Below are 25964 nucleotides of genomic sequence, written 5' to 3'. Positions count from 1 at the left end.
CAGTGAGTTGCATCCTCTCATTAGAAGGGTTCCTGCTGGAATTCCCTTTGAAATCCTCAAAGCCAGGGTTTTTCCCACTGTTTGTTGGTGTCCCTTGACAGTCTTTCATATTCTGTCCAAGACCTATAATGGATGGAGCCAACCATCCATGCTTCCCAGGACACCTGCCTTGGGAATGCATTAAAGGGTGCGCAGCAGAACGGGCACAGCTAAAACTGCATTATCTCTCATGTCCCTATAGATCAAAGTTAATAGGAGAGACATGGTGGTCTGCTTTAATTTTACTGAAACCCTACAGTAAAGCTGTGCTGTGTGAGATCACTAGTGTTGGCTGTACATCTTCTTGATAGTAACATTTCTTCTAGTGACAGCCGGCTGACAAGTTCCACATCTATCTACAGCTGTCTGGGTACAGATGTGGGGACAAGGTGATGTCTCCCCACACCACCAAGAATTTATTGAGCAGCTTTTCCTTTCCCCTTCTCTGTTAGGTTAGGAATGAGGGAGAATAAGCCTGTGTGAGATGAGGGTACCTAGTTGGTTCCCAAAGGCAGGATTCAGCTCTGCCTGTGCCTGACAGATGTTTGTCTGCTCTTCTTCAGGCTCTCCAAGAATTTTTCTCTCCCTTTTCCACGTGGCTCACCTGTCTCAGAGTATTTCTTGACGTGAGCCCGATGTGTGACTCACCTTTTCCTTGCTGTAGCTAGAGAAGATGGGAGATGAGTTGCATCTTTCTTCTTTACAATCCCTTTGTATATACAAAGGCCGCTGTCATATCTCTGCAGCCTGCCCTTCCTTCTTTTCTTTAGCCTAGTAAGCCTCAATCCTTCAAGGCATTTGTGGGTCTCTGGCGGTTCTTGTTGCTCTCCCAGACCTCAGACTGTTAGTGATGTCTCTCTTAAGGCATGCATGTGCCCTCCAACTTGTGAGTCGTTATCTTGATGTTTAGGTTTGGAGCAGATACGCAAAGAAGCTCTCAGATCTCGCCAAACCAGAGAACATTGATATGGCTGTCCAGTGTCTGAATGAGCTCATCACCAATGCCCTCCACCATGTCCCTGATGTCCTCACATACTTATCCCGCCTGAAAAACCAGAGTGTCTTCAACTTCTGTGCTATCCCCCAGGTGAGTTATATTTTTAAGTGGTTCTTCATCATCTGCAGCCCAGCTGATGAGACATTGGAAGTGAAGGAGGTTATTTATCATGTTGGTATTAGCTGGTTTTACTCTTCATCTCTTCTGTCTCTTCTTTCTGTCCTTGTACCTACAATTTCTGCTGCTGGTGAGATTGTGGCTCCACTCCAGAATGTCTTGCCATTGATTTCACTAGGGCCAAGGATACTCCTTTGACAAGCTCCCCACAATGCGGTAACGGCTCTTCATGTTTCTCCTTAGGTGATGGCTATTGCCACGTTGGCTGCTTGCTATAACAACAAGCAGGTTTTCAGGGGTGTAGTGAAGATCCGGAAGGGACAAGCCGTCACTCTCATGATGGATGCCACAAACATACAAGCTGTCAAAGCCATCATGTACCAGTATGTGGAAGAGGTAAGTTGAACAGTTTGCTTTGAGTACTCTCTGGCTGGTCCCATCCTCATTCCTGGTGTGGGATTGAGAAGACATGTAAATCTGTTAATCCTTTCCTAGGAATCCTAGGATTCAAGGAATGTTAGGATTCCCAGAATCCTAGTTGGTTCAGTGCTGGCACTAGTTTTGGCCTGGACCAGGCTGGGTGCTTGATGTGTTCCCTTGAACGTTCCCTTGGTCTGTGCCTGTGTTGAGGGGTAGAGACTGAAGTCCTGCCGTCCTTCTGGTGGAAGGACTTCAGTGGAAGGACTTCAGAAGGGAATCAGGGCTTCACCTGGGCTGGGCAGGCACAGAGGACCTTCCCCACAGCACACTTCTGAACAGGCGCCATCATCTCCCCATGGGCAGTGCCGGCAAGCAGTCTTGTGTTCTCTGTGTCTGTAGTTGCAGCTGGCAGCATGATGTGGTGGTGGTTTCCTTGTGCTGTGTGGCCAACAGTAATAAGAGCAGCTCTTCAGGGTGGTTAAAGCGGTGGGACTCCCAGCTTCAGGGTACAGTGGAGGTTAAGACTTCATGTGGTGGAACAACTGGTGGATGGTTTCAAGGGGGGTAAAAAAACCCAACCCCAAACTCAAATCCAGTGAGGGCTGTTAAATAAAAAGACATTACTTCTGCACCAGGGAGACCCTTTAGTTATTAGAGCTCCCTTTGCGGGCTGGCCAACCCCATGGCAAGGGACAGTGACACACCTCAGCACCTTAGTCCAGAAGAGGCTCTCTGTGCACACTTCCTGAAGAACTGTGCAGACAAGTATCCCAAAAGCCATGGGGTTTGCAGACCACGAAGAGAAAAACCCAAAGACCATGGTGTTATGTGATGGAGGGTGGCAGTCACACCAGCTGCTGGTCACCACTGGAGTATCCTCACTGGTTTGAGGTGGGATGTAGCGCGGCGGCAGTGAGTGAGGGCTGGGGGCAAGAACCGCTGGCCCCAGCAGCACCGCCTGTGGTTGAGGGATTGTGTCTGCGGTTGCGCGGTCCATCTGCCATCGCGGGGTGCCCTCAAGAGGCTGCTTGGCTTAGTGCAGTGCTCAAGGGAAGCAGGCCCTGGCCCCATCCAGGCATCCCTTGCAGCTGGTTCTTGCTCCATGGCAGTCCACCACTGAGGTTGCTCTTGAGGACGTGGTGGCCCTTAAGGCTTCCTCTTGCACCTGTTTGTCCTGTTTGTCCCCTTAACCTTGAGCAGGAACCATAACTACTCCTTCTTCCCTCCCCAGATCTACCAGAAGATCCCAAGCACTGACCCGTCATCCAACAAGACACAGCAGGTCATCGCCTCCATCCGTGCCATGAGCTTGCCCGGCAGCCCCATGGCATCACGCCACCACTACTCCCCCATCTACCTGTCATGCGCCATGCTTCTGGCCGCCCTGAGCTGGCAGTACCTGAGCACCATCTCCAAGGCCACTGAGGAGTACGTCCAGGCGGGCGAGAACTGATGGCCAGTGGGCGGGCGGGGGGAGAGATGGTTGGCAGATGGGCAGTGGAGGCAGGAGACTCCTCGCCCCCTGCCGCTGGGGATGGCCAGGCACCCGAGGTGCCGCAGGGCCTGTGCCAGTGATGAGGATGGGATGCTGGTGATGAGGATGGGATGCTGGTGATGAGGATGGGATGCTGGCGATGAGGATGGGATGCTGGTGAGCTGCAGCCCCAAGGCAATGGTGTGGCATTGCCAGACTCCGCTCCTCACCACCCCTGCCATCTGCTTGGATCGTTACAAACACTAATTGGAGTCTTACTGTTTGGAGTTGATTTTTTTTTCCCCTGTCCTGTTGGACAGTTTATGTGAATTTTTTTTTTGTTTTGTTAGGATGGTTTTAAATAGAAACTCCAGTTGCCTCTTTTCTTGCTTGAGATTTGAGACACATTTCCAGCTCAGAGCTGAGCAAAACCTTCTGGGTTTTGCCTCCCTTTCTTAGGCAGCCTCTTCTTCATTGCCTCTGGTGCCTGCTCCACACTGGAAGGATTGCTGCTTCAGCCAGGAGAGGAACATGCTTCCTTATTCAGGGAAAAAGCTCTGGCCACCTTCTGGTCCTCAGCCCAGGCTGGCTGAGACATCCTGCAGCCTGGAAACAGGCAGAGGCAATCACATTTCTGTTGTGCTGAAGGAGGCTGCTAGGCTTGACACAAGCCCTTTTAACGTTCAGTTCATAGGAGGTGGGATGCTCTCTCTGACTTTAATGCACCTCCTGCTGAAAGCAGCCTGTTGCAGATCCCTGCCCTCCAGCACATGGCACCCTGTACTTGCAGAACTTCATGCTTTCAGGGCTGGGAGGTGATTAAAACGAGAAGGGCTGCAGCATGGCCCTGAGCTAATCACCCCGTACCCGACCCAGGGTCTGGGCTCTGCACCACTTCTTCAGCCCAAGGGGGTGGGTGGCCATGGCAGGGCAGCACCACTGCAGCAGCGCCAGGTGCCTCTGCAAGGCCAGGGGCGCAAGGGTTTGCACCGTGCTGTCCCTCACGTGGTGCTTCTTGGGGGGCCTTGGTGTGTTGGTCACCCTGAAAGGCAGCAGGGTGGGCTGGGAAGGCTTGAGCCACCGAGGGGGTGGCCAGGGCAGGTTTCCCTGGCCTACTTAGCTCCAGCTTGGGATGACACTTCGGGTTAGACTGACGTGTAAGCTGGAAGAGGTTTCTACTGTGCTAGACTTAACTTCAAGAGGAAACAACACAGTAAAGGGAAGTCCTGTTTTGCTGGGGTGGGTTTTTGTTTTCAGGGTCCCCACCCACCCCTCCTCCAATGGTGCTTTTGCCTTTGCAAAGGGAAGGTCAGCCCATCTCCTGGTACGGGACAGAGCTGTCTGCCAGGTGCAGTTTGGTGGCCTTTGCAAGGCAAAGCCCCTGCAGCCAGGCTGTTACTGGAAGGACCCCTACTCCACAAGTACCAATGTAGATAGTTTTAAGCTGTTGTTCAAAAGAAACTTGCGGTAGCTCTCTTTGTGCAGCTTCCTGTCTTGTTGAAATTAAAAGTTTTCTTTGGGGAAAAAAAAAAAAAAGTGTTTGGTATGTTTATTTTTTTGTTAGCTGTCATTTCTTTTACACCAGTAATTCCTCACTATGCCCCAAGGTACGAGCCCTCAGCTCAGATGAAATGCAGATGTGTCCTTGCTGCCACTCAGGGCATCACAGTAAAGCGCTGCGTGCCAGGCCTAAAAGAATTGTAACCAGGGTGAGAAAGAGCTAAAGGTTGGTAAATAAATTTTTAATGGCCCTTGCACTGCAGGCAGCAGGAGGGGTGGCACAGCCGGGGGCTGCAGGTGCCTTGGTGCATCCGTCTCGCCACACACCCTCCATGCCAGTGTGCAGAGGTGCTGGGGGCAGTCCTGGCTGCACCCTCGCCCACGTCGAAGCACGTTCCCCTGACCAGTGGGCAATGCCCAGGGGCTGCTCAGGAGGCAGCACAAGCTGCAGGCAGTGGCTGCATCCATGCTGGCACCAGTACAGCCAGGGGGCAGGGCTGGGACTGACCACGCTGGCATGACAGAAGGGTCTCGCCTGGTTTCCACAATGCAGGGAACAGAATGGTTTGAGGGGGTCTAAAGTCAACCAAGGGCCAGGAGACAAAGACATCGGAGAAATCATTTATTGGCACAGTTGTTCCAATCACATACACCACAGCTCTGTCTCACTGGTGTCTGAGTAAGCAGAGGTAAGGGGCTATTTTAAAGTGCAAGGGAGAGCCTGCTTCACACATTTCAGGCATGTAGCCTCAGCTCAGCAATATACTTTGTGCTTTAAAATAATAAAAAAAAGCTCTTTTGCTATATTAGTGTTGACAAATCACGATTCCTCCTACATGGCTATTACATCTGCCCCCAGTAACAAAAATAAGGGGTTTTGTTCTTAATGCCTGTGGCTGAAGGAAAAAAAAAGGTTCAATTGTGTGCAATTTAGTGAGATACCTCCAAGCATCTGCATGAGCTCCCTGCAGCAAACATGGGGAACATCCCTCATCTCTGGTCAGTGTTCAGCACCCGCAGTCCCAAAGCATCACACCAGTTTTGGGTGCAGCACCCCCACTGAGGTGTGACCTGCTGCACACCAACCTGCCCAGCCATGGCTGAAGGGTGGTTTGCTCTTTTCAGTGTGCTCCTAGATGCTTGCAAGACATTGGATCCAAGGCTCATGGACCTCCAGCCAGGCCCTTCGCTAGGATCGATAACCCCAAACTACAGCAGGAAAAAAAAAAAAAAACAAACAGCTGACGAACAAGTGGTTTAAAAAGCAGCCAAATGGATGGAGCAGAGCAAGCTATGCACAAAGGGCTTGTTGCAGGCAGGAAGGGGCCTTAACACAGCTCCAGGCAGAGCCAGCCCCTCATCAAGTTTGTCAGTATTTTGTCATTAATAGGTCTAAATTTAGCCAATTCAAGGCACACACTAACATATTGGGCACTAACAGACCAACCCAGCCAGGGGTACGCAAATCACCCCCACTATGGTTTCCCAGCAGGGTCCATCTCCACTGCCCCACCACATCCCTAGTCCCAGCAAAACTACTGCTTCCTACCCTCCCAGTAACAGACCGGTCTGGAAAGGGTGCAGGCTAACCAACTGCCATGGTGCAAGAGGCCAGCAAGCCCTCCAGCAGTCCTTTGAGCATGGAATGCCCCACAGCTGCGACTCACCAGGAGCAGAGGGCTTGCAGGGAGCAGTTTCACCTCCAGCTTCGCCATACCATTAAAAAAAATAAAACATAAAAAGCTTTAATAAAGTAACCTCAACTACAGTCTCTTAGAAGAAAGGGGCTCTGCACCCAATCTGCTATCAGTTAAAAGCATCGGGGGCTCAGGATTATTTGTGGTTTGATCAAGGTTACATCTTCTTCCAGTATTGCTCCGTGCTGGGGATGCCAGCCACAATCTCAGACTCGATGCCACAGTGGTCCTCTCCTCGAAGGATTTTGAAGAAGCCTGGAAGCACAGCAAGAACAAAAATCAACCTCCCCATCGCACCAAGGAGAATGGGGAGGGGGTTCCCTCTGGCAGCCCCCAGGGGTACCTCACCATTGTCTCCCCAGTCGGTGTTCCAGGAGTTGGCAGCCAGCCAGTATGGAGTACCATTGTCCACCCCCCAGCCCAGGATCCGGATTGCATGGCCTCCAACCTGCTCGCCAGACACGTGCTGGTAGACACCTGCAAGGCAACAAGTCAACACATCAACAGGCGCTGTGTCTCCACACTTCAGAGCGCTGGCAGCTCATGAGATGTTTGATATCAAAACCCAGAGACCAGCCGAGAAGGTGGCTTTGGTTAAATGCGGACCCGAAGCTTAGTGTAGAGTCTGGAGGAAGGACTGATGCCAAGCATCAGCTCAGCATGCAGGACACCTAGAGACGCTCAGCAAGGGGCCCAAATACAGCACATACCAAGCAATTCCAAACAGGGAATTAGGGTCCACACCAGAAGAGCCATCTGCCAGGAGTTTACCTACAATACCAGCTGCTGTTCTCAGCTGCAGTTCTAGGGGTTCCCCATCGGGGCTTCCTTCCTGAGCCAGTCCGGAGCAGAAACCAATGGATACAGGAGATGGTATCTCCCCACGTTCTTGCAACACCAGATACTCAAGCGTGAACTTGAGGTCTCTTTTCAGACTTGAGTAGCAGGACAAGGGCCACAAAAGACAGACCTATGGATGAAGCAGGGAACGGGGCTCCCTACAGCCTCAGCACTGATGCTCACCAGACTTGTACATCAGGAAGTCCTCGTAGACAATAAAGGCTCCTTCCACCGGGCCATTCTTGTAGATCTCAGCCATGATTTCCTTCTCACTGTGAGGGACACCATAAGATGTGATGCCTGGGGAGGAAAAAAGTCCCACCATTAATACGGCATTGTCAGGCCACATGGGTCTTGGGACTTGCAGAGACTGCTCAGCATGTCCGTGCAAGAGGCCTTCTCCACTTAAAGGTTAAATTCAAACTTGAAGGTTCCAGAGGCACCGACACAGACAGACAGGAAAAGTGGGCTCCAACCATCCTCTTCCAGAGGAAAGGATTTAACCTGAGTCCTATTCCGTACCCGCAGACCTACTTCAGACAGCTTCACTGGGTATTTTTCTCCTTACACACCCTCACTTCCAAAAAACCCCAAACTACTCAAGGCTAAGACAAATCTCCAAGAAGCAGCCAGGTTATCCTACATGTATAGGGCTGGCTACCACTAAGGAATAAGAAGGAGGTGACTTTGACAGCATAATCCCACAGGGCTCAGCACCATGCCCTTCAACCCAGGCACCTGCACCACGAGGACTCAAATCAGTTCCTGTCCCCGCCCCCCCCCCCCCCAACTCAGCTGGGTCTCAGCAAATACAAACTGTGCATCTGCCAGGCTTATCTTTCCTCCAGGCTTATCTTTCCTCCAGGACCACCCATCCCCAGGGCATGAAAATAACCACCATAAACCAGTTTAGGATGAGGTCCAACCCTGCCAAGCCCACCAAGCTACCACTAGGAGCAGCTCTGGAGCTGCTGTGCACTGAGCGGTGTTGGAGGCCACCTCCCTTACCGTAGTGCTTGTCCTCCTTGTATGAGGGCGAGTAGCCTGGTTCGCAGTGCCGGCTGCACCTGGGGGTTTCTCCCCCCTCCCCAGTGCACGGTGGCCGGGAGCCGTTGACATGGTGCTCACAGGGTGGGATGGAGTAGGGACGGCAGCCTGTTGAGGACAGAGGCAGCATGAACTGGCTGTCCCCAAGCACCCCTGTCTATCAGCCATGCTGGAGGAAGTACCATATGCTCCAAGAATGGGCACAACCTTTCTGACCCCAAAACCCCACGTATCACGGGGTGCGAGCAAGAGCAGGTCTGTCACAGCCAGATGGCCAATCCTTGCATTGGCAATGAGTTTCCTTCTGGACCTGCTTCCTGCCATCTCCCCTCTTGACAAGGTGATGGAAAAGATGAAAACATGAACCAACTTATGGCCACGCTAGGAGGAAGCAGAAGTTTCCAGTCTAGAAGTTGCTTTTTGATGGGGAAACACGCCAGGAAGACTCCTGCCCTCATCCAAAGTGTATTGAACTGGTCCGAAACCACCACCAACAAAATATTCACAGCCTGATTCATTCCTGCTACGGAAGCAGGTGCCTTGTGGGGTTGTTAAGTCAGGCTACTGTGCTCCCTTCCTGGATGGGTCTCCTGACTCTAGGCGGTCTTCAGGGGCCCTTGTCCTAAAGGAGTGACCAAAAGGAGCCATGGGGACAGGAGCAGCCAGCTGGGATAGCAGAAGTGTTTGAGCAGAGATCTGAAGGAAGGAGCAGCCACAAGGATGCAGACCAGAAGAGAAGCACCCTGAAGGACATGAAGCTGTAACAGAGATGCTCCTCTTTTCTTTCATAAGGATATTGACCAGGACTTACCCACATGGGAATCATAGAGACCCCCAGACACGAGGCCCCTCTCTGTCCAGTACCTCCATGCGCCAGAGGGGTAACCACCATTGCACCTGAAGAAAGAAGCAGCAGTTCCAGCTCCAGCCTTCCCCCCTTTTGGGAGAAGAGGGGAAACGGAGCCATCATGGGATGGCTGAAGGGAAGCGTTCAGCATGTTGAACCTTTTTAAGCCTGTCCCTGCCTTCCCCAGGATTTCTAGGCCTCGAGACATCAAAGCCGCAGGGCAAGAAGGAGCTAAGAGCATCCATGCCTCCAAATCCCAAAGCAGTGGTGCTTCACCAGGTCCCTGGTCAGCCTCTGCCACCAGAGGCAGCAAAAGCCACACAACTTGGAGACACACACCCCCCTACGCCCCCACACCCATCCACTCTCAACAACTGCAAAAGCCACAGGCAAAATTTGGCTTGTGCCTGAAAACCAAGGCATTGGGGCTATTAAAAGATCCTTCCTTTGGCTTAGGCTGCCGGCGACTCTGCATGGGAAAGCATCGTTATCTGCTTGCCCTCCATCCACCAGCCATCATCATCCACTGCTGCTGGGGCAAGACGTGGCCCTCAGGGACTTTCAGTCCACGCAGACAACTTTCTGTTCCCACCTAACCCCAGCAACTACAGCATAAACCACTGGTGGGGCTTCCTGTTCATTAGGGAGACTAGGAAAATGGGGCTGAAATGGTCAGCATCTTCAGGTTGTGGCCCCACTCCTCCCACCCACCTTTTAAGCGCACAAGAACCCAGAGCAGCTCACCCCATGCCGCACTCGAAGCCGCAGCATGACAGCAAGTCCTCCGCTGAGACCTCCACGCTCACCTTGGCGTTTGTGTGAACGCAGATTCTGTCTGAAATTGCTTCAACGGCACCAAAAGCCTGCAGGCAGCCCCAAAAACCCAAGGGAAGACCATTAGAGCCAGCCACGGGAGAGAAACCAGGCAAACTTCTGGCAATGAGTGCAGCAAGCACAAGCCTGGCTGGGAGAAGCCCACCCAGAAGAAGCTCAGACACTGCAGGACTTCCCGTGCCCCACCACCCCATTTATGTAATTCAGTCGCAAACTCAACAGCATGTTTTTGGTCCAGCAAACTCTGCACTGGCAGGACCTTAAGCCACCCATGCTCTTACCCAGCAAGAACCACAAGAGCCTTGGTCTCTTATCTCGTTGATGGTAGGACAGTTAGGCCACTGTGTCCGGGAGTCAAAGTTATCAGGCAGCTCCATATCTGCGGCAAAATCTACCCTGCAAGCGAGAACACAGAAGTCCTGTTATAGGAACACCAGAGTAACAGGACTGGGTGCACAAGGCTCTCCAACCTCCTCTGAAGGTGATCTGGAGGATAAGGGCTCTTGTTTGCTTACTGAAGTAGAATAAATACTTCAAGTCCTCAAACCAGGTCAGCAGCTCTACCAACGTTTTAAGTTTCAAGGAGTACAAATTACATTATTGGTCAAGTATCTGGCATGACAGAGGATGGATGTTCCCCCCACACATGCATCTGTGCTTAATTCCATGCAAGATGTCCAACAAGCTGCACCCAGGGGAACCCTGCTCACATCTCCTCTGCCAGGTGAGATCCTCACCCACTCCAGACACACCAGGAGCATCCACACAAACTTTTACAGGGCCTTCGTCTCCTTCTCCTGGCACTCACCTCTCAGGGAGCTTGGGCCCGCCCAGGAAGGTGCCACAGAGCTTCTTCACGTAGCTCATGTCAGTGTTGCGGAAGTTGTGCCCTGCCTGGGAAGAGACACAGAGAAATAGGACATGACTCTTCACAGCCACCAAGTGCACTGCTGGGACCAGCTCCAGATCTCCCTCAAACCCAACCAGTGCCTGACCCTTGCTATAAAACCCAGGGGCCAAAGGCCAAGCTACCTACAGACACAGAACACCTCCCTTTCCAGGATCAGTGCATCATGACCCATAATCTATGGTCCAGCTCTAGGCTTTGGTCACAGCAGCCTGGCCAAGGAGGGTTTGGCCAGTCACCAATACAGCTTGACACGTGCTGCTTGTTTCCAGCCTTCCACAGAGTCTTCTCCTCTTAGCATTGCTCCTACTCTTCAAATTCATCAGTGCTCTGCTCCAAAGAGGAGAAGCTCCACAGGTACGGCCACCACAAGAATCCCTGACAGCACCAACTCACCTGGGACAAGGCTGGTTTGAATGCAACCACCGTGGTGAGACTCCCAAATCTTGGCTCTTGAGTCCCACAGAGAGACTGTTGAGCGATGCATCCCAGAAAAAAAAAACACAAACCACCACAAAAAAACCCGGGACTTACCTTCCAAGTGGTATTGAGCTTGTTTATGTGGTTGACCAGGTCGTTGGAGAGAGGAGGGTAGTAAGGAATGCTGCGAGCATTGGCGAAAGCCACCAGGGCACACAGGATGGACACGGACGGCCACATTTTGGCTACAGAACAGGACACTCCACCTGCAGCCAGATATGGGCATCATTGGAAACCTTCCCAAGGCAGGCTCAGACTGCGAGCAAGGGCTTGGCAGAAGGACCGTCACAGTAACACGTGGGATGACAAACCACGTGGCTGCACGTAGTCTCTCCCAATCCCGATTTACTCCAAAGGTCAGGAGAGACACAGTACAGGACTCATAAACCCCCTCCTCCCGCTCAGAAGAAATCAGACAAGGCAACCCTGTTTCTTTACCACTGCAGGATTAGTAGCTGCAGGAAAATACCTTTTGAAGCAGATCCAAGGGATTTGGAGGGTATTAAAAGCTATGTTTACTTCCACAAAAACGGAGAATAAGGACTAGGACAAAGAATAAGTGACACCCCACCTCCATGGCAAATGGCCGGCAGGACTGCAGGCCCGGGGGCCGGCTAGCCCCTGCCCTAGTGCAGTCCTCTTCCCTTTGAAGGGATCATTCTAAACCACATTTTTGGACTTTATGGCCTCATTTTGGCCAGCCCATTGCCCTGGGGACCTGACTGGGGTCACAGCCCTGGGGTAGGGACCCCCCCTGCCCATGCTGAGTGGGGTCTGCATGCACTGGGAGCTGCCCACAGCTGCTGCCTGCGCTCCCCTCCCACGGGGGCTTTTCATGGCAGAGGCTCTGAAGCCACATCCCTTCGCACAGGGCACCAAGAAAGTCCCATTCTGTGGAACAGAAACACAGGGGAAATCCAGGAGCACCTCAAAGGTGGCCCACAGCCTCTGGAATGCATCACCCAGCCCAGAGATCCTTGAATTCAACCCCCAATGCCAGCAGCCGCTGCTTCCTCCTTGTCCCCACGCCTGACTCAGATGCACAGCAAGGCCACCAGCTGCTTGATCTCTGCAAACACACCAGGGCACCCTCCTCCTCCTGAAAAGCCCCCCAGCTCCCCTTCCACCACTGCCACGTCCATCCTGATGAGCGATCCAAGACCTCAGATACTCCACTACAGCCTGGACAGCAGAGATATTCAGGCTTTAATTCCTACTCATCTGAGCGAGCTGAACGTGTCATCGCCTCTGCAAGCCTGGGCTTAAACCCTTCTGGGCAAATACGCCCCAGCAGCCGGGCAGGCAGCTCTTGCCAGCAGCTCCTCATCCTTGTGGCACCAGAGCTTACCAAGCTGCCGCAGGGGATGGGGAGACACACACGCATCTCCATGCAGCCTGCCTCCACCCACTCGCAGCCAAGTTTAGCCTTTACAGAGAAGAAAACCCAGCAGGAGTGTCCTACTTTCTGCCAGCGACAAGCCCAGGCAGCTGCAGCTAACTGTATAAAGGGGCTTGGTTTTTTTCCTTTCCCCCTCTTCCTTCCACCATTTATTTATTTCTCCCCCCACTCTGCGCTTTCAGCAGGATGCTCAGCCCAAAAGCCAGTTGAGTTTCAGCAGCACATGGGTCCTCCTACCCCTAAATCTCACCTCTTCAAAAGGGTTTCATATGTATTTGCATACGTGGGAGCTTCTCGTGGATAAGGGACTCACTAGCATTGCTGGTGTCCCCACCATGCTCCACTGCTTATGCAGCAGGAAGCAGGTTACACTCAGAAAAAACAAATATATATTTCTAAGGCTACTGTGATTTTTTACCTTGTGCCCCTTCAACATGGCCACAGAAGCCTGCAGGTGGCCAGCCTGTGCTGAAGCACCTTGTCTAATGAAAAATCTTAGAAAAACCCGAAACACCAACAAAACAAAAATCACAAACAAACAAAAAACCTGAAAAACTTCTGTACTCCCTGCAGGCAATTTCCTACTTTCTGTAGCACAGAAGGGAGGCATTTTTGAGGCCTGAAGCCACCTGATACACTTTTGTTTTCAGCAGGATGCTTGTCAATTCGCTGACATGCTGAACCCCATGCTGCAAAGCCTCCTGCATCACACTGCTGCTTGTGCCAAGCTCTTGATGGACGGACACAGGAGATCTCACAGCTTCAGGTTACCAGGACCACACCAGCTGCAGACTGCAAGCTCTGGGCAACCCGAGACCAACATGAAAAAAGATACGAGGAGGTTTCCCCTCCAACGGGTGCTCGCCTTTTAAGCTCTGCTGCACGGCATCTGTGCCACGCCATGGCTGGCTGCCAGCAGACCCAGCAGAAACAGAGAGACCTCACCCAGCACAACTCAAACACCCGGGGAGCCAGTCGGGTTTTCCAGCTAACGAGCCTCTTGCCAAGTCTCCTACAGGCACGAAGCCTCCCCACTGGCCACGGGAGAGCTGGGGTGGTTCAGCCTGGAGAACAGAAGGCTCTGGGGAGACCTTATTGCAGCCTTTCGTTACCTAAAGGGGGCTTGTAAAAAAAAATGGGGATGGATTTTTTAGTAGGGCCTGTAGTGATTGGACAAGGGGGAATGGTCTTCAACTGGAAGAGGGGCGATACAGACTAGATATAAGGAAGAAATTCCTGATGATGAGGGTGGTGAGACACTGGCAGAGGTTGCCCAGAGAGGCGGTAGATGCCCCGTCCCTGGGACCACTCAAGGCCAAGTTGGACGGGGCTCTGAGCAATCTCATCTACTTGAAGATGTCCCTGCAGGGGGGGGGTTGGACTAGACTGGCCTTTAACCTTCCATCCCAAACCTTTCTGTGATTCTATGAAGTCTCCTGTGGCCACAGCGTCTCAGCGGGGAGCTGATGCTCTCAGCTGGATGGCACAGAGCTTCCCAAGATCTGGGTGGAGAAGGAAGGGGAAATCCTTCATCTCATATGATTTCTTCCTCCCTACCCACCCACACCCCCAGCCTGAGCAAGCCCCCCGTGTACTGTAAATCTATCTGTAGAGAACGTAGGCATGGGACTCACAGGTCAACGTCCACCGACAGCAAGTCACATGCAGCCAGAGATACAGCAGCCCCAGAGGCAATGCAGCAAGTTAAGATAAAACTGCTGGTTTCCACCATCACCCCCTTTTCCCCACAGATACTAGCAGCAAGACACTTCCTATGTCAGTGTTATCACATGTGTGTTTCCCCCACTACCACTATCTCCTCCACACACACCTTCCCCTCCCCACACCCACAACTGTTTTAAATGTCACCAAAAGAGCAGCACCAAAACCAAACTTGCGTAACACCTGCTGCATCCGACAGAGATCTGCTCTTCTTTCCACACAATGAACAGGCCAGGGGAGTTTCTCCAGCACCCCCAGGAGAACCCTTCCCTTTGCACCCCCCATGACTCTGGAGGTCCCTTGCAGCTTCAGCATGACCCTGGCAAAGGCTGTTGTCATGGGTCACATCCCACTACAGCTTAGTAGCTTGGAAACAGAAGCAAAGCATGGCTGTCGGACTTTAAGACACTGCAGCTTTGCCCCAGTGAATTCTCCAGATGGCAGGAGGATGCTTGAGGCTTGCAAAGAGCCCGCCCAAGCTGCTGCACCTCCTACTGGGCTGCAGACCTGGGAGCTGAAAACAAGTTCCCTGCCCCCTGCTTTGGGATGCAAAGTAGCTGGGGTAATGCAATTTCTTGAAGGATGAGCAAGAAGGAACTGCAGAAAGCTGCCATCTATCCATCAGTACAGCTGACCCTGGGCAAGACTGGCAATTCAGCCGGCTTGGTTGCTTAAAAAGAGGACATTTGGGCCACTTGAGTGCAGCCCTTGAGCCCCCCCCCCCCCCCCCCCCCCCTCCAGCCAGTGAAGAGGAAGCACTGAGACCGCAGACCCTCCAACACGAGCTGCTCAGAGCAGCTGCAGCGTGCAAGAGAGAGGAGCACCTGAAGTGAGATGGCCGTGGCTGGTGCTGCACCACCCACCCGCACTCCCTCTTCACTGCAGCTCTGCCTGCAGGGACACAGGGAGGAGGGAAGGTGACATCACCCAGATGCCTTCTCCATCCCTCCTGACGAAGAGATCTTGGACCCAGCGGCAGTTCCCTGCCTGCTTTCCCAGGGATGGAGCTCCAACTATTTGGACCACATTATGCCGGGGATCAGCAGGGCCCCACAGCCTCCTCCCAGCCAGCACCCAAGGGAGATGCAGAGTGCCGGCAACACCAAAGCCCTCTGTGGTTCACCGCTGCGAAGTCCCACCACAAAGACTTTCTTCACATCACCCAGAAATCAAAGCTCACAACACCCATTTAGCTGGGCATTTCTTTGCACAGTCAAAACCAGCCAACCCAACCCCCAAACAGGCTAGTCAAAGCCCAGCTCACATGACTCAGTTCAGGCAGGTCAGGCCATGAGATAAGTCACAGCCCTGAAGCACCTCAGCTCCTCCAGTGTCTGGGCCAAACCCCTCCAGGCACAGACAGAGGCACCCCCCCACCCTTTTCCAAGGCTTTAAGGATGATCACGGCTGTCCCCACCCCCACAGCTACAACACCCCCACCCCTGCAGGGTCAGAGGTACTCAGCAAAGCTCAAGTCATGTGTCCTCCTTCAGCAAGCAGCCCTTTACCGAAACCCAGCTTTGTCCTTTGTTCTGGCTGCCAGTATTTGTGCGTGACTCTAAGCCACAATAAAGCAAGCCTACAAACAACACCATCCAGCTCAGCTGGCTACGCTGCCAGGTTAGCTTGGGCGCACCAAACTCATGGCCTGGTGACTTCATTACAGCTATTGCTGCATTATCAAAGCTTGATTTTTTTGTCTTAAAAGAAGAAAAAGCATGAGTCACTCTGCCCCATACCCATTCCTTTCCAGGAAAGCCGAATCGCTAGCAGATTAGGTATCTGACAAAATAAATACATCCTGAGGCAAGTTGTGGTGCTCGCATCTACAGCTTATGTTCACAGAAAGCGCAAGATTCCTCCCAAATGGAGCTGCACTTAATTTTTTTTTTCTTCCTCTCTCTCTCTCTCTCTCCTCCTTACAGGCCCATCCATAAACCTGAGTCTTGCACAAGCCCTCAGCTGCTGTAGCAGACACCCCGCACCCCCAACTTTGCAACCTGGGGGTAAACACAAGAAGGAGGCGATCTTTGCTGCATCCTCCCTGCAGCGCAGCCTGGGCCGATCCACGGCGTGCCAGATGGGTGCAAGGCAGCGCTCACCTAGCGCCGTCTCCAAGCTGTGGTCCTGCTGCCAGACCCAAGCTCGGCCGCACATCACGGGATGTTCCCAGAAGCACTTCAGTGGGTGCCAAACCGGCCTCCTTTGCGTCAGGGCTGGGACTGAGGTTTGGTTGTTTTTTTTTTCCCTATCTTCATCACAAAAACAAGAGTCCCTCCCTCCTCCCGACATTTTTACAAGGTTTGCTGGTTTTGAGGCGCACTGAGGGTTAATGGCATTTTCCCTGCAACAAACCTCACCCCTGAGCTGCAGAGCATCCCTCCTGGATCCGCCACGGCCAAAAATACCCTGAAACGCCGCTGGGAAACTGGGGAGACGCTGCTGCGCCCCCCCCCCCAAGGGCCGCTCCGCAACATCCCCCGGGCGCGGGGCTCGCCCCGCTCCACTACTCCCCGCCCCACGGAGGCAGTGGATGGGGATACCCCATCCCTGCCCCCCCCCGCCTGTCCCCCGCGCGGCGCGGCATCCCTACCCCTTACCTGCCCCCGCCGCAGCGCCCGCACCCGCGCCCCGCCGCGCGCCTTATGCCCGGCCCGGCTCGGCCCCCGCCGGGTCCCCCCGCCCCCCCCGGGCCCCCCCCGCCGGGTCCCCCCGCGCCCCCGCCGGGTCTCACCGCCCCGCACGGCGCCGCGCTCCCTCGGCGGCCGCGGAAGGGGCAGCTCCCGGCGGCTGAGTCACCCCGGCCCGCCCCCAGCGTGACTGCATCCTGCCCGCAGCCTGCCCGCCCCCCGCCGCCCGCTCCCCGCCCCCAGCCTACCCCCAGCCTGCCTCCGGCACGGCCGGTTCTCCTCCTCCGACCAGCCCGCCCGCCGCCTTGCCCGACCCCGCGTGCATCCCACCCGCCTTCCCCTGCCATCCCGCCTCCATCCCGCCTGCATCCCCTCATCAAGCCCACCTGCGTGCCTCCGCAATCATGGACTCACAGAATGGGTTGGGTGGGAAGGGACCTTAAAGACCATCCAGTTCCCACCCCCCTGCCACGGGCAGGGACCCCTCCCCCCAGCCCAGGCTGCCCCCAGCCCCGTCCAGCCTGGCCTTGAGCCCTGCCAGGGATGGGGCACCCACAGCTGCTCTGGGCAGCCTGGGCCAGCGCCTCGCCGCCCTCACAGGGAAGAATTTCTTCCTCATCTCTCATCTCCATCTCCCCTCTCTCATGTAAAGCCATTCCCCCATGTCCTGTCACTATAAGTCCTGCTAAAAAGTCTGTCCTTATCTTTTTTATAAGCCCCCTTTAACTACTGGAAGGTGCAACAACATGTCCCTGGAGCCTTCTCTTTTCCAGGCTGAACCACCCCAACTCTCTCAGCCTGACCCCGCAGGAGAGATGCTCCATCCTGTGCACACCCTGCCTGCTTCTCTCCAGCAGCCTGTCTCCTCTGTCCCCTGCCCACCCCGCCAGCCTCCTTTGAAGTTTTTCTCTGGAAGTTCAGCAATTTTTTGCTGTGTTACTGCATTAACTTTTTTTCCCCCTCATTTTGGCTGATTTTCACAGGCAGTATGTACAGCACATAAAGGTCATCTTAAGAGCCAGTTTCAATCCCTGTTCTAAACCACAAGATGCTAAAGCTTCTCTTTAATGAGAAAGACCATCTGGTTTTGTTTGGGTTTTTTTTAGCCCCTTCCCCTTCCTCAGCCCTCTCTGGGAGAAGGTGGGGATAAAATATATTCCTCATCACTCTCAGGAATGGACAGACCGTTTGGCTTGGAGTAGAAAATAATTAAGCAGTGATCAAAAGTCTACTGACATCCGGCAACCAGGGGAAAATCAAAGCTTGGCAAAGGGAGTCACCTGGGATTGAAATGACATTTCAATTTGAAAAGGGAATGCTGAGCTCTCCTCTGCAGTAGCTGAGGGCAGTAGGGATGGTCTGTGGCGCTCGGTGCTGCACAGAGGGAGCAGAAGGGCTTGGTCTGCAGGGGCTGAAGGGATGCAGTGCTACTGACCAGCTTCTCTAGACTTTCAGAAGTTTTAGATGCCTTACAGGAGTGCAGGCTTTGTGGCAGGACACAAGCAGATGCTGAACAGGATGCAGTAAAAGCAGATGATTAATCCATGTTTCTTCCCAGCTTTGCTTGTGGTGCCTGGGCAAGGCTGCCTCAGACTCTCCAGCCACCTGAGAGCATTTCTGCAAGGTAACAAATGCCTCCCTTGGCAGCTGGTGACATCCCTCTCTCTTGGGTTTTTTATGAGCATTATGCTTCATACTTATTTTTACATAAGTATTTGCATTCTACTTTTTGGAAGGTTTGTTACATACTTTTTCTAGAAGATCAGTGAGTGTACTTTTTCCTCCCCTGCTGCCATTTATATCCAATCATTTTTTGGTCACATTTACATTTTAAAGATTGATTTTGTGTTGGAAGGCTTCCTGGTGAGGTGCTGAAAAAAAATCAAAGGAATATTATTTAATACACTTGAATGTGTGTCCCAGTATTTATGCGGTAAAACTGGAGATGATCTTGCTGTGGTTAAGTGTATTTATGCTTCGATACGCTGTATGCAAAGGCCCTTAGACCATTGCCTGCCTTTACATATAATTTTTAACCAGCAAAGAGTAAAGTCCCTCACTATGCTTTATTTATGCTTTGGCAATTAAAATAACAATAAAAAAAGTAAATTAATTACTTGTAACTTACCTAACCTCCCTCTGACTCACACAGGATTTCCTCACTACACTCACTGCCGTTTGATTTTGCAGTTTTCCCTTGCCTATGAGGTTTTGTTGACATTAAACACAGGCAACAGAACCTGATTTTTGCCCTGCTCTCTGTGTGACCCGGCTCTGACGTCCTCAGTCTGCCAGCCATGTGGGCACAGCATGCCATGCTGGGGGGCTGGAGTCAGGACATGGCTAATGTTTATTTTTCTCAGTAACTTGCTGTGGTTGCTTCCTCATTCCCAATACCTCCTTATTTCCAACTAGGTTTTTGCCTAGAAGTTGGATATTAGCAATTTTAAGCCTGTGCAGGCCTATAAGATGTGTTTTAGTTTGCCTTGTTATGCGGCATTCCAGAGCCCATCCTTTGGGCTATGCCAATGTCCTCCACTGTTTGCCCGGGGCAGGGAGCAGCAAGCTGTTTTTCTACATATATTTTGTGGCTTTTTTTCAAGAGCCAAAAGCCTAAAACTTTGCACAGACCGCTGGCCTTTCTTCCCACTTTGTGTTGAAGTTGCCATCCCTTTGTCAGTGGGTTTGGGCTGAAAATGCGCTAATTTTTGAGATACATTGTGTTTATATATGAAGCTGAATACAACCAGGAAAGTTTCCCCATTGGAGATGCTCTCCAAGGAACTTGTAAATCCTTTGTGTGCCCAAATCAGGCATGAAACAACCCCCTTTTTTGCTTTTGAGGGATTTTTTTTTTTTGTAGGTGTATCAGAGAAGTAAATGGCATTTGCTCAGGCCATAGCAAGCTTCAGACTTTGAAGCAAAATCCGCCACTATGAGAATGAGATAAGAAAAATAGCCAGGAGACTTTGGGCGACATCCTCTTATTGCTTGTTAAATCGCTGCTGAGTGACTCATGGTGTCCCTGCTTCAACATCAAGCAGCAAACAGTTCCTAAAGAAGCTGCTGCAGGACCCATACTTCTAAGTTTAAAACAAAAAGTTTCTACGCGTATTGATCTTCCACCAAAAATATAAATAAAGAAGCCCTAAATAATGCAAGTATGTTTTTATCATCTCCAGGGTTTAAAATCTCTATTGCTTACGACAAAGGTGTGAAATGCAGATTTATTTAATAAGCACATAGTTTGGCTTAGGATAGGCGTGAAGCTCTTCTCAATGCCAGTTTTCCTCTTGGCATCCCTCTTGTCATGGGGCATTGAATCACCTAATCCACAAAATATTGCAGGTGACCTATCATGAGACATTTGTGCAATAAATGAAATAAATGGAATAAAAAGATTGAATGAAATGGGAATGCATTTCTGGCCCAAGAGACATTACTTCAAGGGTGCACCTCAGCATTTATTACGTTAAATTGAGAAGTAACCAGCCTAGATTGGTCTCCCTTGTCATTTTAGCTAACATAGCTAGGTTTTTCATCTATGAAACAGAAAAGCAACCTCTCAGTGATTTTAAAAGGTGCATCAGATATACACCTTGTACCCCGATTTGCAAACTAATTGATTTGAGTGTGAGTTATATCTGCATCTCTAACAGCGAGCTATTGTTTCTGTGGATTTTGCAGCTGACTTGCACACCCTCACAGCAGCAGAACATCTCCTGTGACTCATCAGTTAGGTTTTGATGGGGATAATAATGGTTATTACAGCTGGATCAGCTGCCCAAGAAATAACTTGCCCAAGGCAACAGGTAAGCAGGATTTTTAGAAAGCCATAACCCTGTCTGATAAATCCTTGCTGGCAGGGTTAGACACCAACATAATTCTCACCTCTCCGTGGGAGCTGGGACAGCTGGAGTTCAAATCCTTGCTCTCCAAGCTTTCAACAGATGCCAGAGCTATTCTAAAGCACGTGGCTTTAGAAAACTCACTGAAACATGCCTTGGACCTCCTGTTGGCTAATTCTAGTGGATTTAGGCTTGTCCAGTGGCATATGGGGGTTTGTTGACCAGATTTTTCAGCCCAGACAGAAAATGAGCTTTGCTGCCTGCGTTGAGCAAGAGGCTGGCTGGGCTTCCCTGTTGCTGGCTGGGTCAGGAGCTGTGTGCTCCTGTCGTGGATGCCAGTAAGTAAAGCTCTCCAATGCCACAGGGGATGGCTCCTCAGCCACGGGGGAGACATGGGAAGGGTTTATCTGAGGGCTGAGCCTGGTTTTGCAGCTCTGCTTCTTCCCCTTTTGCAGGTTTGGTCCGTATCTAACCCAAAAACAGCTGAGCAAGAGGCAGCAGCGCTTGGCTGAGCCATAAAGGCATCAGCAGAACTAAACCCCACACCAAGCCTGGATTTCCATCCATTCAGCAAGGCAGGTGGAAAGTGTGTGTGTGGGTGGTGGTGTCTTGGTGTCCTCCGTCCTCTGTGCACCCCTTTTGCCTTATGTTGCTGATGCTCTGGAGGATCCTGTGGCACTCTTGCCCCCAGTTCCTGCAAATCCTTGCAAATGTTGTGGTCTGGTTATGCAAGCTGCAGCACCTGGTGACTCAGCCAAACCCATGAGGAAGCAGGTGACTTTGCTGGGAGCTGACTCAGGAATGGGTGACATAAGCAAAAAGCTTCTTCCCACCATTACTGGGACAAGTTGAATCCAGGTCTGGGTGAGCAGAGAGATGGCAAGGGCAGAGCCTGCTGGCCCCAGCTGGGTGTGGAAAGGCAATGGCAGGGCTACCATTTGCTTCTGCAAAGCTTAGGTCTCTTTGCACAGCAAAAAAATTGTTCCTTGGCTCTAACACAAGGCAAAATCCTTGCCTAATTTAAACACTAATAGCATTTTCCGTATTTTCTGTTGAAAAGCTCTCCTTGCTTCCCTTGCTTCATCCATCTTGTCTTCCTGGGGTGTCTCCTTGACTTCAAGCAAATGATCAGCTGTGCTAAGTCTATGCTGTACCCAAGGAGGTGGCAAATGGCTCTCATCCAAAGGCAGAAATGTCTGTCTACATGCCTGGCACATAAAAGAGGCTGAGAGCAAAGCTCATCCTATGTTTGGTTTGAGACAGACCTTTGCAGCGTCCTGGTGTGAACATTGCTGTTCTGCTGTTTGGTGTGGCCAGACCTCTGTTGCCAGCTCTCCCAGCAATTTTTGGCTGTGGTACTCTTGGGGCCACAGGTAGACTTGTGTGACAATCTTTCCTCCATGACTCTGGCAGATTTTTGAAGATATGGGAAATTTTTCCATCTACTCTGTCCCTCACCAAGAGGTCTTCTTCCTTAGCTCTTTGGGCTGAGCCAGCTCCCCAGTGCTGTCTCCCCATCAGTGTGGAGCTGGCTGGGGCAGCTGCTATGGTCCCAGGTAGACCAAGATGCTCCTCTTGGGGAAAGACCTTACCTCTAGGGCACCTTTCCCACCTGCTTTCCATATGACATGTCAGGCAGCTTCAGACACTTTGGGCCAGATGCTGTGGCTTCACTTGTGGTACGTGCCTGACTTTGGCCTTGCTTCTATCATACCCCAGCCTCCAGGAAATTCAAGAGCAGCAGCAAGAGCTCCGATCTCAGCGGCTCTCCCCAGGCACCTGACCTGCTCTTTCCACCACTTGCTGAGTTTGTGCTTTCGAGCTGCCTGGCTGCAATATCCATCTGCCTGTCCTGGATTGTGACAGAAAGCAGGAACTGACTTTGCCTCCTTGGCCCTCTGTGGTCACCCCCTGCTCAGATGACAGATTTGTGTAAGAAAAGCCAAGGATGGGAACAGCTCTTGTGCTTCAAAAAGAAACCTCCAGCTGACCTCAGAGGAGGAAGTCCACTGGAAAGAAGAAGTGAGAGAAGCCTGGGCACTGACAAACATCACAAAAATTTGCAACCAGAGAATTTTTTTCTGTGAGTGCTGGGCAGAGGGACAGATAAAGCAAACATACACACACCCCCCCCCCCCCCCCCCCCCCCCCTTTTTTGTGTCCTTTGCTCTTCTGCAGGAGCAGTGTGCCTTCTGTGGAGAGCAACTTTGACATCGTGACTTTACAGGGAGAGCTCTGGGCACAGCCTGTTCTGGGGGGGTATTCAACAGTTTTGCCTTTCTCTGCAGGCTCTGAGGTTGGCCGTGGCCCAGGCAAGAGCCCGAGCAAAGTGTGCATCTGGGCTTTTGGCTGATGGGGCTTGTTCCTGCACTCACGTGAGTCTTGCCTCCTGATTCAGGGTTGGGGAAGATGCTTTCCCAGAGTGGCTGGCCAAGGAATGGGGCTGTACTTGCCCTTGTCTATTCGAAGAGACACCCAAGCTCTTATCTGTGTCACTGGATTTATCTCCATCTCTTGATCTCTCCTGCTCATAGCATGAAACACACATTGAGGGTGGTGGGGTAGGGTAGGTCAAGATATTCTGTATTGTGTTGGGGGTTGAAAGGTGATATAGGGATGGAGGCTGTCTTGTACATGCAGAATTCAGCTTCAGGGGGATAAAGTTTCTCTGTAGAGCCATTATTAGTGTCTGCTTTGCAGAAGGGAAACTGAGGCATAAAGGCTCCATTCCATAGTGAGCCCAGATGGAGAAAGCAGAAGTCCTGGCCCATGGGGAGCCCTGCTGCAAGCACTTGGCCATGCTGCCTGCACTCTTTGCCTGCCTGCAAGACTAGAAGCATTGCTGGCTCCTGGCAGGAAGAGAAACCTCCCAAGATCCTCCAGAAATGAGTGGATTTTGGTGCTCCAATGAAAGGTTATCTCATCAGGCACCATGCCAGGCACTCAGTGACGCGTGAGGGTCCATTGCACGCCAGCCACCCGGGACCCATTTTCTCCTGGTAACCCTGTTTTTCCCTGTTCTTTGCTTTGTTTATACATGAGCCTCAGGGGGGAAATGGAAATAGGAGGAGGACTGGTGGGACTGGAAATCAGGGTCATTTGTAAGGAGCTGGGTCAGGAAGGGCAAAGTGCTGGGAGGGTTTTCTGAGGGTCAGCGGCAAGGGACTACGGGCTGGGTGAGACTGGTACATAAAAGCTAACTTGGACCTATTTTGGATATGGGGAAAACTGGAAGAACTTTTAACTTCATTGTAGTTTATTTAGAAAAAATATGCAGGACAAGGAAGCCAATGGGGAGTTTCCCACAGGCAGAAAGGAGGTGCCTGCAAGGAGGGACGCTCTATGCCATCCATCCCAGCAGGCTCCCACCGGGGACCTCTGGGTTTGCTGGATGAGGCCAGACCAGAGGGGAAACCAGTCTGATTCAGGTTGCACTGGTTTTTGATGCCATCTCGTGGTCCGGGAAGTCTTTACAAAGGGATGTGTGGAGCATATTTTCTTGGCTAGGCAGACAACTGCAGAGTAAAGTAGCTCCTGCTGCCGTTTCCCAGGGCACCGTGAAATCTGGCCCTAGCCCCACTGCTTTTGAGCAGGACTCATCCCTGGAGGGTGATTTCCACCACCTCATCCCCCGTCTGTTTGGGAATTGCTGTCCTGAATACCTCTAGGGAGCAGGGCTATCTCATCCCATCTCATTTCAAGCTCTGATGGGGGAATGTCCCTCCCCCCAGTATCCCTCCGAGGGAGTGGGGAGAGGTGAGCAGGGAGGGTTCACCTCACCTTCGGCCCTAACCCTCTCCAGATGTGGTCATTGCCCTCTGTCCTTGCAGAATGGGCTCAGGGGGTCCCCTCCTCTTTATGCCCCTTCCTAAATGAAACAAAGGCAGATCCACTTCAGAAGCGAGGAGAGTCAGGAGATGATGAGGTACTGGAGCTGCAGCATCCTTATCTGTGTCTACAGGAGAGATTGAATCAAGTCCCAGCCCAATGACACCGCTGGCAGCTGCTCAAGCTGGGAACAGCCTCGTTGCACAGTATTTAGCAAGTATTGACCCTCATAGAAACTGATGGGAGCATTCAAAGTGCCTGCTGGCAGCTCAACAAAGTGACTGCAGAGCCCTGCTTCATCGCAGCACAGAAAGAAAAAAACGCATCACAAACCGAAACGCAAGGGGTGTGTGCATCAGGAGTGAACAGGAAGCTGAACACCATAAAATCTCTACTGCAAAGAGGATTGAAACTCTGTTGCTGCAAACCCAGTTGCCCAACAAGAGCCCATGTGCTTGTGGCGCGCGGCAGAAGTCACATGCGAAGCTTGCTCAACATCTGCAGCTGCAGAGATTTGAGTGAGTACCTCCTGACTGGCACGGGCAGGGCTTCCAGCTAGGAAGATCTTAAAAAGGGTTGCAAAAAAGTGAGGAGTAAAAGGCAACTGCATATTGTCCTTTCTCACCGTGGCAGTTTTGGAAAGGTTTTGTGTGTTATTTTCCTCTGTTCTCTCTGCCACAGGATAGCGTGGAGGTGTCCAAACTTTTTTAGATACTTACAATGCACCAATCTCACTTTCATCAGTAAGAATTCCTATTTTACGTTGACTATCCCTGTAGATTCAGAGGGACAGGACTGATGGACAAGGGGAGGACAAATTGCTTCGCATGATCTCCTGGGCAGAAGAAAAGTGGCACCAGCTCATCCTGGAAATCTCCAGCTGGAGATGAGGATTAAGAAGGTTTGGGAGGCAAGCAGGTCTCCAGCACAAGGACAACGAGCCCAGCTGGCCATGCACAAGGGCACTAAAGACATTAAAATTATCTGCAGAGCATGAGCAGTTCAACAAATGGTGAGCAGCCTCCCAGCTTTACACTGGAATTACCCCGAGGGAGACGTGAGAGCATCTTGCAACAGCCACATCAGGACGGAGGCGGCTGCAGGTTTTCTCCCATGGCTGATTTCCAAGGTTGCTCCACCCCTGCTCTGCCTCCCCAAGCACTTTCCAACCAGCTAAATCATTCAGATAAATATAGCAGGAGGAAGGCAGCAGGTTTGGCTTGGGAAGAACGGATGGAGCTGGCTCTGAGACAGCGAGCGTGCTTCGTACTCATTGTGACAGGGTCACATGCATGTATTGAAACTGAGACCTAAGTGTAAAATTATGCTGTTCTGGGA

General features: G+C 51.9%; 2 protein-coding genes and 1 long non-coding RNA gene across 6 annotated transcripts in view; 2 read left to right on the top strand and 1 right to left on the bottom strand.

Annotated features, from left to right (window-relative positions):
• Positions 1-6281, top strand: part of FDFT1 (farnesyl-diphosphate farnesyltransferase 1) — a 16427-nt gene extending 10146 nt beyond the window's left edge. For both annotated transcript variants that reach the window (XM_080388307.1, XM_080388306.1), the window contains 3 exons: positions 950-1126; positions 1397-1549; positions 2805-6281. In XM_080388307.1, coding sequence (XP_080244433.1) covers positions 950-1126; positions 1397-1549; positions 2805-3026 — 552 coding nt within the window. In that variant the 3' untranslated portion in view covers positions 3027-6281. The remainder of the gene's footprint in view (positions 1-949; positions 1127-1396; positions 1550-2804) is intronic.
• CTSB (cathepsin B) lies at positions 5157-17164 on the bottom strand. Of its 3 annotated transcripts, none has more exons than XM_080388317.1 (10): positions 17055-17164; positions 11254-11405; positions 10621-10706; positions 10094-10208; positions 9723-9841; positions 8943-9028; positions 8093-8239; positions 7268-7384; positions 6593-6721; positions 5157-6499 (listed from the first exon to the last, which is right to left on the bottom strand). In XM_080388317.1, exons 2-10 carry the CDS (start codon positions 11377-11379, stop codon positions 6402-6404), a joined length of 1023 nt encoding a protein of 340 aa, XP_080244443.1. In that variant the 5' UTR covers positions 11380-11405; positions 17055-17164; the 3' UTR covers positions 5157-6401. The 3 variants fall into 3 exon arrangements, with proteins under 3 accessions (XP_080244443.1, XP_080244444.1, XP_080244445.1); XM_080388318.1 differs by lacking the exon at positions 17055-17164 and adding an exon at positions 16921-16944; XM_080388319.1 differs by lacking the exon at positions 17055-17164 and adding an exon at positions 16681-16704.
• LOC308064236 lies at positions 17157-25964 on the top strand. The gene is made up of 2 exons (XR_013928315.1): positions 17157-25144; positions 25406-25964. It is a non-coding gene; the product is annotated as an uncharacterized lncRNA (long non-coding RNA).

Source organism: Falco punctatus (assembly GCF_963210335.1).
Source record: "Falco punctatus genome assembly, chromosome: 5".
NCBI lineage: Eukaryota > Metazoa > Chordata > Aves > Falconiformes > Falconidae > Falco > Falco punctatus.
This window is presented reverse-complemented; position numbering and strand designations above follow the sequence as displayed.